The sequence below is a fragment of the Martes martes genome (assembly GCF_963455335.1).
Source record: "Martes martes genome assembly, chromosome: 5".
Lineage (NCBI taxonomy): Eukaryota > Metazoa > Chordata > Mammalia > Carnivora > Mustelidae > Martes > Martes martes.
Window position 1 is genome coordinate 63,066,453 of NC_137892.1, and position 19,482 is coordinate 63,085,934.

Consider the following 19,482-nt stretch of genomic DNA (forward strand, 5'->3'; position numbering starts at 1 on the left):
TGGCTTAACCGACTGAGCTATCCAGGTGTCCCTGAGATGTTTGTTTTAACTTTCCCAGGCCTTTACTGTTTTGGTGACAAAGAGGAATTTGAGAAGAAATAATGTAATTTATATCAGAATTTTCAATAGTTTTCATGATATACCTGTGTGAAGTTGAATATTATTTCAAGTTGAAGCAGTGCCTGGGGTATTTCTAATATCTTCTCTGAACCTCAAACTTACTATCGGCCTGTGTTAAAACAAAAGATACTTATATTTGTTGTTGAAGACTACATTAAACATGAGCTGCAAAACCTTTGGCTTTAATATTGGGATCTTGTTTTCTTACTTTTAATTTGAGAGTGTGTGTCAGTACCTAAAAGTGGTTGGGAAGGGGACTCTGGTATCTCAAGCTTAAAAGGAATAAGCCAAGTTTCCATTAGGCCCTGAATAAAATTACTCCTAGGATTGGAGAGGTTGGGTTGTCCTAAAAATTGGTGCTTTGTTATTCTTCATTGCTCACTTCTCTAACACTGGTGGAGAGGAATGGTGGAGAGCTCTTGGGGAAAGTGTAAGGGGGGCAGACATGAGCAAATGAACTTTCTTTTACTTTTAATATGTGTATATGTGATCACATAGTCTTTTTTTCCCTATCTAATTACTTCAGGTTTTTCTTGCTTTCTTACCCCACTAAGATTTTTAAGATTTTTTAAGGAAGGGTTTAAATTTTTCATTTATGGAAGCATACATGGTCATTAAGTCAAAGACAAAAATAAAAAGTAGAAGGAAAATAACAAAAAGTAGATAGGGAAAAAAAACCTCTCGTGTGGTTCCATTTTTTTTTTTTAATATATTCTATGTCTACTTCTCTAATTGAAGCAAACTTACCTTTTTTTTTTTTTTTAAGAATTTATTTATTTGTCAGAGACAGCACAAGCAGGGAGAGCAGTAGGCATAGGGAGAAACAGGCTCCCCGCTGAGCAAGGAGCCCAGTGTGGTACTCGATCCCAGACCCTTTTATCATGACCTGAGCCAAAGGCAGATGTTTAACTGACTGAGCCACCCAGGCATATTATTTTTAATACTCCCTTTCAGTTACCCTTGCAGTGTAGAAGAGTGACAAGTTTTAAGAAGAGATTCTAAATGTAATCCAGTGAACATTTATGGTATTTTATTATTTGGTAGTTGTATATCCTCAGATACAGTTTTTATGTATTGCTTTCTCTACTACTTGTATATTTTCTAACTAAGTTTAGAGAAAAGTCACTGTTTTAATTATTTAAAAGTATTTTTGTGTCCCATTAGTGGTCACCATTGTATTTAATTTTATGAGCTGCTTCGAAAAGAGTAATTTTTTTTTCATAATAAATTTCATTGCCTCTACTCTTTGGAAAAAAATGTACTTAGTATTTATTTATTTATGTTTTTATGTAATGATCATTTGTAACATTTACCTTCCATATTAGTTTGCTATGGCTGCCATAATAGGAAGACACAGAGCCTGTGTCTTAAAGAAACTTATTTCCTCCCAATTTCTGGAGGCTGTAAGTCTAAGATCAAAATGGGCAGTTCTGATTTCTTCTGAGGCCCCTCTCCCTGGCTTGCAGATGGCTGCCTTCTTGCTGTGTCCTCACCTGGTCATCCCATTGTCTGTCTTTGTCTGTGTCTTAATCTCCTACAAAGACATCAAGTCATGTTGGATTAAGGTCCACCCAAACTGATCTCATTTTGGCTTAATTACCACTTTAAAGGCTCTGTCTCCAAATAGCTACATTTTTGGGGTTAGGACTTCATAGGAACTTTGGAAGATATACAACTTAGCCTGTAATAACATCTGATTGATCATTCATTCTTGATAAGTGCTTACTGCTTACATGAGGCTTAAATTCGTAAAGTGTACAAAAACTATTTAGTAGTTTTGTGTCCGGGCTTTCTATGTATAGTTAAAGAAGCTTTTCTTTAACTATAAGCAAGAGTTTCTCATACTTTTTTTTGTTTTTTTAAGATTTTAATTTATTTGTCAGAGAGGGGAGGAGAGAGAGCACAAAGAAGGTGAGAGGCAGGCAGAGGGAGAAGTAGACTCCCCACTGAGCAAGGAGGCTGATGTGGGACTCGATTTCAGGACCCTGGGATCATGAACTGAGCTGAAGGCAGCTGCTTAACCAACTGAGCCACCCAGGCGTCCCAGGTTTCTCATACTTTTTGGTGATTGAACTATTTCATGTAGTAGTCATGTGGCATAAGTTTTTTTTTCCTTTTTCTGCAGTTGTGAAAAGTTGAAAGGTTGCTAATTATAAACTAATAACTATTGTAAGTAGTTAGTTACAATTTGTAGTAATACAGTCTTAGTTTCCTTTTAGTTTCTTTGAGAAGATTTTGCTTTGATGTACTAAAATACAATATGTAGTGATTTAAATTTTTGAGTAAGCATGAATGAAGCTTCAATATAGTATCTTGATTTCCGAGTGTAAAGTGGTGGCTTATCTGATCCCTCATAATGTTTTTCTGAGAAGTAGATTTATGTCTTTTGGTCTTCTTTTGGAGAACTCGGCATCTTATTCACACATGTGAATAAAACATTATGAATGTTTTTACTATTAGCTTTACAGAGGTATAATTTGCATGTAATAAATTATCCATCCAAAGATGGTAATTAGATATTTTGACAGATATCTGTACCAGTGAAATCACCACCACAGTAAAGAAGATACAGAACATTTCCACCATCTTATGGAATAAAGTTTTCTTACGTTCCTTGACTCTCCATTTCTATCTCTACTCCATGGCCCTGGGGTATGACTGATCTGCTTTCAGTCTCTATTAATTTGCCTTTTCTGTAAGTTTAAATGAATTAAATCATGCTGTTTTGTGTCTGACTTCTTTCACTCAGAATAATGATTTTGAGAATTCATCCACTGTGTTGCAAATATCAGTAATTAGTTTTCATAGCTGGGTAGTATTCCAGTGTTTGGCTAAGTCACATTTTGCCAATGGATATTTATATTTCTTCCAGTTTTTTACTATTACAAATAAAGCTGCTGTGAATGTTCATGTAAGTTGTTATGTGGAAATATGTTTTTATTTTTCTGAGGAGTGGAATCGACTGGGTCACATGGTAGGCTTATGTTTAAATTTGTAAGAATCACCCAGTTTTCCAAAGTGTGTGTATGTGTGTGTGTGTTTGTTGTTGTTACAGTCCCACCAACAATATGTGCGAATTCTCATTTCTCTAGAGCCTTGGCAACATTTGTTATTGTCAGTCTCTTAATTTCAGCTATTCTATTGGGTGTGTAATGATATCTCATTTATTAAATTTTATTTATTTATTTATTTAATTTAGTTATTTATTTGTTAGAGAAAGAGAGTGAGCGAGCACAGGCAGACAAAGTGGTAGGCAGAGGCAGAGGGAGAAGCAGGCTCCCCGCCGAGCAAGGAGCCCGATGCGGGACTCGATTCCAGTACGCTGGGATCACGACCCGAGCCAAAGGCAGCCGCTCAACCAACTGAGCCACCCAGGCGTCCCATGATATCTCATTTATTAATATGGATTTTCCTGATAGTTAATAATCTTAAGTGGGTTTTAATATGCTTACTGGCATTCCTGATCTTTTGTGAAATGTCTTCACATATTTTAACCATTCTTTTTTTTTTTTTTAAGGTTTTATTTTTTGTAATCCCTTCAGCCAAGGTGGGGCTTGAACTTATAACTGAGATCAAGAGCTGCATGTTCTACTGAGCCAGCCAGGCGCCACTTGACCATTTTTTTTTTAACCATTCATTTTTGATTGGCTTCTTTGTCTTCTTATAAATGAGCCATTAATTGTTATATAACTGGTTTTTTAGATTGAACTTAAGACTTTACTTGTAGGGGCGCCTGGGTGGCGCAGTGGGTTAAAGCCTCTGCCTTCGGCTCGGGTCGTGATTCCAGGGTCCTGGGATCGAGCCCCCGCATCGGGCTCTCTGCTCAGCAGGGAGCCTGCTTCCTCCTCTCTCTCTGCCTGCCTCTCTGCCTACTTGTAATCTCTGTCAAATAAATAAATAAAATCTTTAAAAAAAAAAAAAGACTTGTACTTATTTGTATGTGTGTCTCTCTTCTGTTTTGTGTCATGTATCGTTATCACACCAGTAAAGATGCATAACTGTTCCATCTCGTGTTGCCCTTTTATAACCACCTTTCCCTTTTTTGATCTTAATGTGCAGCAGCCACTGATCTTTCTCCACTTCTATAATTTGTATATTTTTTTATTCTATAATTTATAATTTTGTTATTTCACAATTATTATATAAATAGAATAATACAGTATTTAGCCTTTTAGAATTAACTTTTCTCACTCAACATATTTCTGTGGAGATTAATCAGAGTTGTCTTATGTATCAATAGTTTATCTAACCTGATGAGTGGCATTCCATGCTGAACCATTCATCTGTTGATGGACATCTGGGTTTCCATTTTGGTTAATAGGGATGAAAGCAGCTATGAATTCCTGTGTGCAGGTTTTTGTGTATCAGTTTCCATTTCCCAGAGATAAATACCCAACAGTGAAATTATTTGGTTGTCCAAACTGCCGGAGTGGCTGTAACCCTTTAAATTCCTACCAGCAGTAAATGCGTGATCCAGTTCCTCTCTGTTCTCACTATCATTAGGTGTTGTTACTGTTTTTAAATTTAACTTAATCTTTCTTTTTTTCTTTCGAGAGAGAGCATGTGAGAGTGGGTGGAGGGGCAGAAGGAGAGGGAGAGAGAATCTTAAGCAGGCTGCACACCCAGGGAGGAGCACAGTGCGGGGCTCAATCTCGTGATCCTGAGATCATGACCTGAGCTGAAATTAAGAGTTGGTGCTTAACCAACTGTGAGCTACCCAGGTGCCCCATTTTAAAAAAATTTTAGACGAGAGCCATTCTGATATATATGTAGTTATATCTTGCTGTCGTTTTAATTTGTATTTCCCTAATAGGTAATGCAATTATCTTTTCATATGCCTTTCGCAATGTGTATCTCCTTTAGTGAATTGTTGATGTCTGTATTAGTTTGCCAAGGCTGCCATCAGAGAATGCCACAGAACGGGTGGCTTGATTAACAGAAATTTATTTCTCACTGTTCTAGAGGCTAAACGTCTACCATCAGACTGAAGGCAGGTTTGCTTTCTTCTCAGGCCTCTCTCCTTGGTGTACCAGTGGCTGACATCTCTCTGTGTCCTCAAGCTGTCCGGTCATGTAGAATCCCGAAGTCCGACAGACTTCCCTCATTTTGTTTCTTCTCTCCCTTTTACTCCAAGCTGGCAGTGTCTCTGTGGTATAATCCCATCTCTCTCTCTGGCTTCTGCTCTGTCACCTGATTATATTCATGAGTTGGTACCCGAGATATCTTGGTGAAATAATTTTCTAGCCACACTTTTGAAAAAGGTCTGATGATGAGTTCTTATATTTTGCAATATAGATAGGCTGAAAATTTTCCAAATCTTCAAGTTCTAGTTCTTTTTTGCTTAACATTTCCTTCAGTTGATCTTTCTCACTTTTATCATAAGAAATAAGGAGAAACCAGGCTGTGCCTTTAACACTTTGCTTAGAAATCTTGTCAGCTAAATATCCAAGTTCATCACTTTTAACTTCCACTTTCCATACAACACTAGAAAAAAATTAGGAGACAAGTTCTTTCCACTTTATAACAAGGATTGCCTTTCTTCCAGTTTCTAATAACATGCTCCCATTTCCATCTGAGATCTCATCATAATCACCTTTAACATCCATATTCCCACTAACACTATCTTTAAGGCAATCTAGGCTTTTTTGTTTTTTGTTTTTTTTTGTCTTAAATATGCACCTCCAAACTGTTCCAGCCTCTATCCATTACTTAATTCCAAAGCCACTTGTACATTTTTAGGTTTGTTATAGCAGCATTCCATTTCTGGGTACCAAAATTTATTGGTTTGTTATGGCTGTCATAACAAAATACAGACTGTGTAGCTTAAACAACAGAGATTTACTTCTCACAGTTTCTCACAATTCTTCCAGGATACTGGAATTCCCGGTTTGATTACTCTTGAGGCCTCTGCTTGGCTTACATTTGATTGTCTCCTTTCTCTTTTCTCACATGGCCTTTTCTTTGTGGGTGTGCACCAGTGATGTCTCTCTCTTCTTAGGACAACACCATTTTTACTGGATTAGAGCTCTACCCCTATGACTTTATTTAACCTTACTGATCTCTTGAAAGGCCCTTGTAAAGTCAACTTTGGGGGTTGAGGAAACATAGTTCAGTCCATAGCAATGTCTTTGTCCCCTTTCTAATTGAAATTTTTTTCATTAACTGTTGAATTTTGAAATTTGAAATATAGTCTGGATATTAGTCCTTTATCGAATATGTGCAATATGTGCAATATGGTTGCAGATATTTTCGCCAGTCTCTGTTCTTTTTCTTCCTCTTAATGGGGAGAAAGAGTTTTAAATTTCGATGAGATCCAGTTTATCGGTGTTCCCTTTTATGGACTGTACTTTTGGTGTCAAGTCCGAGAACTCTTTGCCTAGCTATATAACTGTTTTAAAAATCTGTCCTTTTGTGTTGAAGGAAAAATGATTAGAGATTGCAAATTACAGATTTTCTTTAGCTAGGGGGAATATGTTGGGAGAATATGCTGGGAGAAGTTTCATTTAGGATTGGAGCAGATCAGTTGTGAGCAAAATATTTGTTGGCAGATTGGGGGGTGCCTGGGTGGCTCAGTCAGGTTAAGTGTCTGCCTGTGTCTCTGTCCAGTGTTTGGCTCCTTGTTCAGTGGGGAGCCTGCTTCTCCCTCTCCCTCTGCCTTCCATTCCCCCAGTTTGTGGTCTCTCTGTCTCTCTCTCTCAAATAAAATCTTAAAAAAAAAATTGTTCTTACGTTTTTCTTTTTTTCAGTTTTTCTGTGTAAGGTAGTGATAGTTTTTGTTCTGCACTGTCTTTTAAGGATGTTTATATAGCAATTAGTTTTGGGAAATAGGAAGAGTCTATTTTATCTTACATGGTAGCATTGACATCTGCTTGGTCAGTCCAAATTGGAAACACAGAGTATCCTTACTGAGTGCCCCAGTCTCATTCTTCACCGTCACTGCATCCCCCTGATTTCAACTTCTAGGTAGTTCTTGCATCTATCCTACATTTTCATCCTTACTACTAACTAACTACTCTGGTTCATCACCTTGTCTTCTCATTCAAGTGTTAAAATTGCCTTTACATAATTCTTTGATTAGGGAGTATCCCTGCCTGTTTGCCCTCATGTTCAGGTTCTTTTTTTTTTTTTTTTTGGCAGCGGAGTGGTAGCGATTAAAAAGGGATGGTTTGAGTGAGCCTTTCTTGGTGAGTGTTCTTTCTCGAGAAAAGAAAATTCTTACTTTTTGGTTTATGAAAATATTTTAGTGGTGATTCAAGAATTTTTCTTTTTTCTTTTTGATGATTATGCAGAGGAGATTTTGAGATGAGAGAATCTTTATGCCTATGTTCACAAAGATATTTTTCCCAGAACTGAGGTACAGTTTTATAATTTTGTATGATTGATGGGCTTCATTATAATGTAGCACTTCAATATTTGTAGAGTAGATGAAAATATATACTTAATTATATTTAAGAATGAAGTTTTATAATATTGTTCATTATCTCTAATTTTTAAGAAATCTATTTTAGGGGCAGCTGGGTGGCTCAGTGGGTTAAAGCCTCTGCCTTCGGCTCAGGTCATGATCCCAGGGTCCTGGGATCGAGTCCCGCATCGGGCTCTCTGCTTAGTGGGGAGCCTGCTTCCTCCTCTCTCTCTGCCTGCCTCTCTGCCTACTTGTGATCTCTGTCAAATAAATAAATAAAATCTTAAAAAAAAAGAAATATATTTTAATAACTATGTAATGTAAAAATTGAAATATGGAGGTTTTTTCCTTTTCTTTTATATAGGAATGAAGATCTAAAGCAAATGTTGGAAAGCAACAAAGATTCTGCTAAATTGGATGCTATGAAACGGATTGTTGGGGTAGGTAAAATAGATAATTTCAATTTTGGAAAAGGGACATGTAGTGATTATATTAAATATATGTTAAATAATATATTAAGTACCAAGTCAAATACCTCATTTTCCCTTTATATTAACTTAGTATTTCCTGTCTAAAATGTTTTGGAAGAACTTTGGAGTGTCACAATTCCAATACTTGAGTTTTGCTTTTGTTTTTTTGTTGTTGTTGTTTTTTTTTCCAGAGCTTGAGTTTTAATTCCATCTTTTCTGTGTTCTAAGTTCCCCATCTCTAATATCAAGATTTTTCTCCTCTGAGATAGAAAGAGCTAATCATTTTAAAGACAAAATAACATTATTTACAACATTATTTTGACTTCCTATGTGGAGGGAGTCTAGATTAGTGAAAGAATTTTCTTGTGTCATTTAATGCCCTAAAAATTGTGAGCATTCTTCTGTGTTTCAAGTTCCCTTACTACCAATAACAATGCTTTATTCAGTTTAGTATCATAGAAGTTCTTTTTATTTTATTTTATTTTATTTATTTATTTGAGAGAGAACACAAGCAGGGGTGGGAGCAGAGGGAGCGGGAGAAGCAGACTCCCCACAGAACAGGGAGCCCGATGTAGGCCTTGATCCCAGAACCCTGAGATCAGGGCCCAACCCAAAGGCAGATGCTTAACTGACTGAGCGACCCAGATGCCCTGTATCATAGAAGTTCTAATGAATATTAGTAAGTGTAAGAACATTAACTAGTTTTCAGTTGTTATGTAAAATCTAAACAATTTACTAATAAGTTATTAGAGGAGTTCAGTTGTCAGTAAGCTAAAAATATAATGCAGTTCCTAATTGTATATAAAATTTTTAATAAAATGTTTTTGCAGTTTGTATTGTATGCACACTTTTTTTTTTTGCATTCACAGTGAAAACACTGTTTAATTCAGTGATTGTCTAATGCTAAAGAGTTTTGATTTTTTCTCAGTGGGATTAAATTTACAGAACCTTTGTTTCTCATTGCTTCTATGCTCTTTATCACTAACATTGTTGATTTTATTTCCCACATATTTTTATATAATGTCAAAATGTAATATACTTATATAATTGCACAAATAAACTCTTATAATAAGGTGACAATACAAATGAAACAGGATAATGTGACAACACAACTGAAACAATACTGTTTTCCAGAAGGAAATGCTACCAAATGAGACTTTGAAATCTCCTTTCTTTTCTTGACATATTAAATTCAAATCACCTTTATGAAAGGTAATTATCAGTATCAATATGTTGTGTTAAAAAGTGACTTGTTATGAAAATCAGATTTATAAAAAGTTAAGGACTAACTGTATCTGTAGAATACCTGTAGGTTATTTGATTCTTAAAATTCAGGTTTATGTCATTTGGTAATGTAGGGGACATGTTCAAGATTCTTTGTAAATTTTTCAGTTGTTAATGCTAAGCCATATAAATAATTGCATTTCTGGACAAGTAGTTTTTGCTTTACATGGCTTTGATAACACACAGATTTCAGTTAACATAGTTGAGTTAAATAATACCAATCCCACAACAACATGGTTCAAGTTTCAGTTATAGGGCTTATTAACAGAGTAATTGCATAATGTGCAAACTTCACCTGTAACTCTTAAATTCACAACTCACTGTATAGATAACAAATATGCATCATGATCAGTGACCAGTCATGTCACTTCTTTCAAAGTCTTTTATTGATTTGTCACTGTGAACATTACTTGGTTTATGTACAAACAGCAAAACATGTAGTTGGGTTCCCTCCTTGCTTCCCAGTGAGAAACTCTCTTGACATTTTATAAAAATGGATAATGAGAGATTTGGTCAGCAAAGATGAAAATGCAGCAAAGAAATAAAAAGTGTTAATACTTGGGATGCCTGGGTGGCTCAGACAGCATCTACCTCTGTTCTACCGTCAGTTCAGGTCATGATCCCAGAGTCCTGGAATCGAGTCCTGCTTCTCCCTCTGCCACCTGCTTCCCCTGCTTGTTCTTTCTCTCTGGCAAATAAATAAAATCTTGAAAAAAAAAAAAGTGGTAACATTGGAAATGAAAATCAGGTAGAATGTAAATGGAGTTACAGAGAAAGAGCCAAGAGTGGGAATGGTGACACAGCTACTTTTTGAGAGACTCTAATTATGTAGCTGGAAGAATGTAGTAAAGGTGAGCTTTTCAACATAAGTAAGGGAAATGGTTGTGATGAAAGGATGAAGATATGCCAGAGAAAGAAATGGTGCCAAAAAAACTTCACATTAGAGGAACTCTGGAAGATAATTTATAATATTAGAAGTGCCGAGGGTTAAATGTTGGAAGGTGATACAAATTTGTACAGGAGTTTGGTAATTTACTAAAACATAGAAAAGATGCTTGCTCTGTATCTTACGTGGTGAGAATAGGCAAACCCATTCAGACTACTCTTGCTATGTTAATTTCCAGTGTTTCTAATGTTCTAAATTACAAGGTACTAAAAAAATGTTAGTTTAACTGTTTTTCAGTTTCCTATACATTATAACTGAGAGACTTTTAATATTTTTATAAAAATTTTAAAAGTCAAAGATTGATTGCAAGAGTTATTATTATCAGGATTGCTTTGCATGGTTTCAGCTTGCTCTTCTGCAGGTTACATTCCCTCACTACCATATAAAGCAAGCACTGCTCTTAATTTCATTAAATTTTGGCTTTTACATTCCATGTAGGAAAAATTATTTCACTAAATCTGAGGATATTGTGGGAATTCCTAAATCTGAAAATGTGGGATTTGGTAATTTTTGAAATTACTCTTTCAGACTGATAAATAAAAATTGATATTCTCATAATCTGGATTATAAAAAATGTAATTTAGGTATAAATAATGTATCATAAAGAAATGTAAAAAAAAGAAATATAAATATAGCCATATATGCTAGTACTTATAGACTGTCTCTCATTAAGAAGTTTGCATAAAGGTAAATTTCAAATTTGGTTTTTTAACTATAGAATGATCAGTAATTAAAAATTATTCTTTCACTTTGTATAATACCCTCAAGATCTATCCATTTTGTCACAAATGGCAGGATTCCTTCTTCCTGTTTTTATTTTTTTTTTAAAGCTTTTATTTATTTATTTGTCAGAGAGAGTGAGCACAGGCAGACAGAGAGGCAGGCAGAGGCAGAGGGGGAAGCAGGCTCCCTGCTGAGCAAGGAACCCGATGCGGGACTCGATCCCAGGACGCTGGGATCACGACCTGAGCCGAAGGCAGCCGCTTAACCAACTGAGCCACCCAGGCATCCCAGGATTCCTTCTTTCTCATTGCTGAATAATACTCCATTACATCTATGTATCTATATCACCTTTATCCATTCATCTGTTGACAGATTCTTGGGTTGTTTCCATATCTTGGTTACTGTGAGCAGTGCTGCAATGAACATGGGAATATAGATATCTCTGGGATAGTGATTTTATTTCCTTTGGATATATACTCTGAAATGGGGTTGCTGAGTCATATGATAGTTCTATTTTTAATTTTTTGAGCAGCCTCCATACTGTTTTCCATAGTGGCTGTACCAATTTACATTGCTACCAATAGTAGAAAGGATTCCCTTTTCTTTACATCCTAGCCATCACTTGTTATCCCTTGTCTTCTAGGTGATAGTTATTCTAAGAGGCTTGAGAGTAATACCTTATTTTAAGTGTACACAATGTTATATGTCAGTTATATCTCAGTAAGTGTAAAAGAAGTTATTCTTCATTATACAAGTATAATATATTATACAAGATGTAAATATATATAAATTTTCAAATAATATTGAGGCATAAAAAGTGAAAGTTTCATCCTTTAGATAAAGTTTAGAACCAAATTCTCAAGTTGTGGTAAAAATTGTTTTTAAACTTCGATTAGGATAATATGGAATTAATATATTCCCTTCCCGTTCTAGCTTTCATCCCTCTTTCCCTGTCTTGCAGTAACATTATATTTATATTTTGTAGTTTTTATCATAGAGATCTTGTGCATTCCTTATTACATTCATTTCTGTGTATTTTTAAATCTTGGTAGCCATTTTGAATGGTCTCCTTCATTATATTTTTAACATTAATTATTAATGGTATATAGGAAAACAAATGACTTTTCTGTGTTCTGCATTAGGTTTCTCAGTGAACTCTCTTCTTATCTCTAACAGTTTTTCAGTATCCTGTGCTTGGACTTTCTGGGTTGATAATTACGTTGTCAGGAAGTTATGAGAGATTTATATTTTATTTTCAGATATTTTTAACTCATTTTCTATATGGAGAAAAAGCCTACTGGGCTCTATATTGGAATTGCATTAACTCTATGGATCAATTTTGGGGAGAATTAACATTTTAAGAGTATTTTGCTTTATGACTCATGATCATGGTTCTATTTCTTTACTTGTTTTGGTCATCTTTAATTTCTTTCAAAGGTGTATTACAGTTTTTAGTGTTTAAGTTCTACTATTTTGTTACTGCTTTCTCAAAATACTTTGTGTTTTTGAGTACTATTTATTGAGCGATACATTTCAATTTTCAGTAAGCAGTTATTGTTTGCTATTTCCCCTTTTATTAAGTAACTAATAGTTATTTTACTTAAAATTTTTTCATTGAGCTGTTAGAGCAATTATTCATTCACCTTTACTTTTGTCCAGCTTTTAATTTGATTTCTAGGTAATACCATATTTCTGTGTGGAAGCTTTTAAAATCATTTAGAAATTTTTCTGTTCATGTGTGTGTATTTCATTTCAAAACATCTTTTGGCTAGAAGTAGTTTCCTGGAGGTCAGTCAGTCAGAATTTGATATTGGCTTCAAAGTTACTTGTATTTTCTTTCTTTCTTTCCTTCTTTCTTTCTTTCTTTGACAGAGAGAGAAATCACAAGTAGGCAGAAGTAGGCAGAGAGAGAGGGAGAAGCAGGCTCCCTTCTGAGCAAAGAGCCCGATATGGGGCTCCATCCCAGGACCCTGGGATCATGACCTGAGCCGAAGGCAGAGGCTTAACCCACTGAGCCACCCAGGCACCCCAGACTTGTATTTTCTTAATGTAAATTTTAAATTTAAATTTCTCTTTATAATATATGTATCATGAGCCCTGAAAGTGGGGTTTTGTCCACTTTATACAATTGCAGAGTAGTTTTCAGGTCTTTTCATCATAGTTAAAAACATTTAAAAGATTTCTGAATTTAATCTGCCAAAATTTTAAACGTTAGGTATTTAACCACATTATTTTCTAAACTATATCAAACTGCTGGCAATGCATATCTGTATCTTTCATAGTTGGTAGTCCTATGATTCACTGGAGAATCTTTTCAGCAACATCTAACATTGAGAAACCATAATGATACAGTTTATTTTATTATCTTTCTTTGGTGATATCTGAGACTTAGAATCATGAAGTAATGTTTCCAGTGTTTCATGTATTAAGTAAAGTCTCATCTGTGCCACAACATCCTTAGGGAAGAAAAGCTGCCTACCTCAAAATCTTGTGGTCACTTATTTTTTTTTTAAATTTTATTTATTTATTTGACAGAGATCACAACTAGGCAGAGAGGCAGGCAGAGAGAGGGGGGGAAGCAGGTTCCCTGCTGAGCAGAGAGCCCGATGCGGGGCTCGATCCCAGGGTCCTGGGATCATGACCTGGGCTGAAAGCAAAGGCTCAACCCACTGAGCCACCCAGGAACCCCTTGTGGTCACTTATTACACAGCAGGACTCAAGTTGAAGCACTCATACATTATTTTTCTTAATATTTCTGAAAAATATGTGTCTAATGTTTATAGCACATGTCCATGTTTTATCCTTGCCTGGTGACATGTAGTGGACTAAGGAGAATTTGAAATGTGTTGTTTCACATAGTCAATTAGTAATAAGCTTTTGTAGCTAAAATACTGATGAGTTGACTATCTGGAGTCCTTGGAGGAATGGAATATTTGTATTGAAATCCCCAGTGTATTGAATCTTTGATGTATTTTCTTTTAGCAAGCATTAGATCTTGAAGGTCTTCCTCAGATTAGTTTACTTGGCTTTGTAGTTATAGGATAATGAGCAAATCTGAACCTTTCTTTGATGAGAGTCTTAAAATTCCTGGTTATTGTTTTATCTTATTTCATAGTCATACATGTTCCAGAGTATTTGGTTGGATATTACTGATCCTAAAAAAATTAAAAGTAGTTTCAGAGTTCTAGGTGTTTTTGTAAATATTTTTTTTTTAAAGATTTATTTATTTGACAGAGAGAGGGATCACGAGTAGGCAGAGAGGCAGGCGGGGTGGGGGGGCGGGAAGCAGGCTCCCCGCTGAGCAGAGAGCCCGATGCGGGACTCAATCCCAGGACCCTGAGATCATGACCTGAGCTGAAGGCAGCGGCTCAACCCACTGAGCCACCCAGGCGCCCTGTAAATATTTTTTTAAAAGATCTTAAGCCAAAGACAAATGCTACATTATTATTGTTGGAAAAATGAGAAAGTCCATATAAGAAGAAGAAACTAATAATGTATAATCTTTACTGTCTACAGTTAATGTATAATAAACATACTAGTCTAAACCTTTCTGAGCATTGCTAATTCCACTCTTCATTCCTTTAACAAAAATGTTTCAGTTGTGTGTATACTTAAAGGATTCATCTTGTGGTTGATGCTGGCATCTTTTTGTTGTTTGGGGGTTGGAAATTGCTTAAAGGGTCAAGATTTTTCTGCCAGTTGGTAGTCATCAAGACCAGTTCCATAAGTAGGGCTGAGTTTTTAGTAGTGATACACCTTAGTGAGTTTTCTTTCAGTTTTCTCTCCATTTTACTTTCTGGGATATAAATCAAGGATCAGTTCTTTTTCTGTTTCTTCATTTATTCTTGGTTGCTGATTTTTAAGAGTTGCCTTTGGGTCTGAAACTCAGCAAGATCTGTCTTTCTTGCTTCTCCCTCCCCTTGCCTTCCCCTTTCCCTTTCCTTCCCTTCCCTTCCCCCTTCCGTTCCTTCCTTCTTTCCTTTTAAATTAGCCAGTATTTATAAATTAAAACTGTTAAACTTTTAAAAATAAACCATAAAATTTAGAAAAGCACAATTTCTCCTCTTTTTCTTCTTGACTTTAAAGAATTCATGTGGCTTTTTGTATCTAGATTATTACTATTTATAGAAGAACATGAACAACATATGAAAGTCAGTTGTTGTAATACACCACATTAACAGAATGAAGGGGTAAAAAACCACGTGATGATCTCAATTGATAGAGAAACAGTTTGACAAAATTTAATAATCTCTCATGATAAAACACTCAACAGACAAGGACTAGAAGGGAACTGACCCAATATAATGCTACAGGCCAAATATGAAAAACCACAGCTGCCATCATAGTTAGTGATGAAAGACTGAAAGCTTTTTTTCTTCAATAAAGACAAGGATGTTTGCTTTTGTCTCTTCTGTCGAATATAATATTGGAAGTTTTAGCAGAGCAGTTAGGCAAAAAGAAGAAAAAAAAGTCATCAAATTGCCAAGGAACTAAAAAGTGAACTAAAATTATCTTTGTTCACAGACAACATGATTTCATATTTAGAAAAATAAATATTTTACCATAAACTTTAAAAATAAATGAATTTAGCCAAGTTGCAGCATTAAAAATTCAACACATAAGAATTAGTTGCATCTATACACTAACAATGAACAGTCCGAGAAGGAAATTAAGAAAATAGTCCCATTTACAGTAGCGTCAAAAAGAATAAAATACTTGGGAATAAACTTACCAATGGGGCAAAAGACTCATTCCTTGAAAATTATTAAACATTGCTGAAAGAAATTAGAGAAAATATAAATAAATGGAAAAATATCCTCTGTTCATGGATTGGAAGTCTTGGTATTTTTAAGATGTTAGTATCAAAGTGAGTATGTATTCAGTGTAATTTCCTTCAAACTCCCAGTGATGTTATTTGCAAAAACAGAAGAATCTATCCTAAAATTCATATTGATCCTGAATAGCCAAAACATACTTGAAAAATTTATAAGTTTCACACTTCCTGTTTTGAAAACTTAATTGAAAGCTACAGTAATCAAAACAGTGTGGTAATATGACAAAGACAGACCTGACAGAGCATGCAGAAATAAACCCTTACATAATATGATCAAATGATTTTTATCAAGGGTGAGAGATCATTCAATGGTGAAAGGATAGTCCTTAACAAATGTTAGAAATCTGGATATCCACTTGCAAGAAAATGAATTTAGACCTCTGCCTCATTTTGTATGTATGTGTGTATATATACACACAGACACACACACATATATGTGTATGTATATACATATATATATACTATAGTAAAGGCAAAATGAGTTAAAGACCTAAATGTAAGAGCTAAAAAAATCGGTCTTATCAATCTTTATCAATCTTATTAATTCTTTCAAAGAACCAGCTTCTAGTTTCATTAATATGTTCTACTGTATTTCTGGTTTCTAATTCATTGATCTCTGCTCTAGTCTTAATTATTTACCTTCTTTTGTGTGGGTTAGGTTTAATTTGTTGTTGATTCTCCAGATCTTTAAGGTGTAAAGATAGTTTGTATATTTGGGATTTCTCTGTTTTTCTTTTTCTTTTTTTTTTTTTTTTTTGAGTGAGGCTTGGATGGCTATGTTTTTCCCTCTTAGGACCGCTTTTGCCATATCCCATAGGTTTTTGGATCAATGTGACTTCGTTTTCATTGGTTTCCATGAATTGATTAAGTTCTTTGATTTCGTGGTTGACCCCAACATTCTTAAGCAGGATGGTCTTTAGCTTCCAAGTGTTTGAATTCCTTCCAAACTTTTTCTTGTGATTGAGTTCCAGTTTCACAGCATTGTGGTCTGAGAATATGCAGGGAATAATCTCAATCTTTTGGTATCAGTTGAGACCTGATTTGTGACCCAGTATGTGGTCTATTCTGGAGGATGTTCCCTGCACGCTTGAGAAGATTGAGTATTCTGTTATTTTAGAGTGGAAAGTCCTGTATATATCTATGAGGTCCATCTGGTCCAGTGTATCATTCAAAACTCTTTTTTCTTTGTTGATTTGCTGCTTAGTTGATCTGTTTGTTGCTAAGAGTGGAGTGTTAAGGTTTCCTGCAATTAATGTAGTATTATCAATATGTCTCTTTCTTTTGGTTAACAGTTGGCTTATGTAGTTGGCTGCTCCCATGTAGGGGTCATAGATATTTACAATTGTTAGATCTTCTTGTTGCATAGACCCTTTAAGAATGATACAGTGTCCTTCTGTATCTCTAACCACAGTCTTTTCTAAAATCTAATTTATCTGATGTAAGAGTTGCTACCCCAGCTTTCTTTTGAGGTCTGTTGGCATGAAAGATAGTTCTCCATCCCTTCACTTTCAGTCTGAATGTATCTTTAGGTTCAAAATGAGTCTCTTGTAGACAGCATTCAGATGGGTCCTGTCTTTTTATTCAGTCTACAACCCTCTGCCATTTTATGGGAGCATTTAGGCCATTCACATTGAGAGTGATTATTGACAGATAAGATTTTATTGTCATCATGTTGCATGTGAAGTCCTTGTTTCTATGGATGGTCTCTGTATGTCTCTGTTCAGTATCACTGTTGGGATCTTTCTCCTTCTATAGAGCCCCCCCTTTAATATTTCTTGTAAGTCCGGCTTAGTGGTCACATATTCTTTCAGTCTCTGTCCTGGAAGCTTCTTACCTCTCCATCTATTCTGAATGACAGCCTTACCAGATAAAGAATTCTTGGCTGCATATTCTTCTCATTTAGTACCCTGAATATGTCTTACCAGCCCTTTCCAAGCCTCTGTGGACAGATCTGACATTATTCTGTTGTTCCTTCCTTTGTACATAAGGAATCTCTTCCCCCAACTGCCCTTAAAATGCTTTCCTTGGTTCTAAAATTTGTGAGTTTTACTATTACATGCCTGGGGGTTGATCTGCCCTCATCAATATTGAGGGGTGTCCTCTCTGCCTCTAGGACACGATTACTTGTTTATTCCCCAGATTAGGGAGGTTCTTAGCTCAATTTGCTCAAATATATCTTCTGGTCCTCTCTCTCTCCACCCCCTCAGGGATCCTGATAGTTCCGACATTAGAATGTTTTGTGGCATCATTTATTTCTCTAATTCTGTTTTCGTGGATTTTAAGCTATTTGTTCCAGGTCTTCTCCTGCTCCTTCTTTTCTGTCAGTTTGTCTTCAGGGTCACTAATTCATTCTTCTGCCTCATTTCCTATAGCTGTTAGAGTATCTAGATTAGATTGGATCCATGATACAATACAAAAATGGTGGCATTTTTAAGTTCTGCCAGATGTGCTCCCACTTCTGCCCTTAATGAATCTATGTTGCCATTAATAGTTTCCTGTAGCCTGACTATTGTCTTCATAACTGCTACCCTGAAGTCTATTTCTGACATCTTGTGTCGATCTATATCCATTAGATCTACTGGAGAGGCCATTGTCTCTGGTTTTTTTCTTTGTTGGGAATTCTTCCTCCTTGTCATTCTGTTGAGTTGTGGTTGAGGGGATGTGTAGCTGAAAATATCAACCAGTACCTAGGCAGGGTGCACCCTGGGAAGTTTCAGAGCAATTGGAAGTCACTGCCAAAAAGAAAGAAACAAAAACAAAAACCCAGCCAAAATGAGCCCCAAGAGTAAGATTTATAAAGTACGAAAACAAAAGCAAGCAAACAAAAAGACTGATAAAAGAAGAAAGAAAACCCCACAAAACCCCCCAAATAAAAATAGGGTGGTGACGGGAAGGTGGTTGTAATCCTTCGATGTCGGGGAGGAAGGGTATTTCAGTTCTTCCTGGGAATATCTTATTATCTTTGTTAGAGAACTCAACTTTCCAGAGATACAGTGAAATTAAAACTGCTCTCTATATAAAGGTAGTATTGAATAGGGAAAAAAAAAGGACTACATTAAAGCTTATATCTATATATATTAAAAAAAGGAAAAAGAAAAAGTGTATGTATGAAAAAGTTCAAGTTAAAAAGTTACTATGGAATATGTTGTATTAAACACCTATTTGAAATGTTAAGTAGGGAAAAAAATAAACAAGAATCATGTGAAAGAATTTTAAAAAAGAGAGGGAGAGAAGAGTATCTAAGAAATATACAGGCTGTGAGGAAATACCAGGAGCTAAATATACTGTTTTCCCCTGGTGTTGGGATTTTACAGTTTTATGGAGACCCTATGGGTATTTTCCGCTTATTTCCCCTTTTCACCTTGTCTTTGCTGGGAGGGCCTGCTGCATTGTTTTTCAGTCAATCCTGCTTGGGAGTAGTTGCGATTCCTCCTGTAAAGGGGCTGGGTCCCGTGGTAACTGGTTTTTCAGGCTCTTGTTCTCTGGTGGCTTTTCAGGCCTTTTCAGAGGGTCAGAGCAAAGTAAACTGTCGGCACCCAGGCCTCTGCCTCAGAGAGAAGACACAGTCTGCTCCTCTCTGAATGGTCCAGAACGCACAGACTCCCCCTCTGCAAACTCCGTTGAATAGTGCAGCCTCCCAAAGGTGATGCGCACCCCCAGCAACCATCTCAGTGGTCAGCCAAGGCCTCTTGCTTGTCTCTGT

The 19,482-nt window shown here is 35.9% G+C and overlaps 1 protein-coding gene and 1 pseudogene across 2 annotated transcripts in view; one reads left to right on the forward strand and one right to left on the reverse strand.

Moving 5' to 3' along the window:
* The window catches only part of LOC308342884 (large ribosomal subunit protein uL23-like), a 1,151,147-nt pseudogene that overhangs the window by 668,750 nt on the left and 462,915 nt on the right, over positions 1–19,482 (reverse strand). The gene's annotated exons all lie outside the window — the stretch shown is intronic.
* The window catches only part of AP3B1 (adaptor related protein complex 3 subunit beta 1), a 282,043-nt gene that overhangs the window by 24,642 nt on the left and 237,919 nt on the right, over positions 1–19,482 (forward strand). Inside the window, exon 2 of the mRNA XM_080804718.1 lies at positions 7,887–7,962. Within this exon, the coding sequence (XP_080660844.1) occupies positions 7,887–7,962 (76 nt within the window). The remainder of the gene's footprint in view (positions 1–7,886; positions 7,963–19,482) is intronic.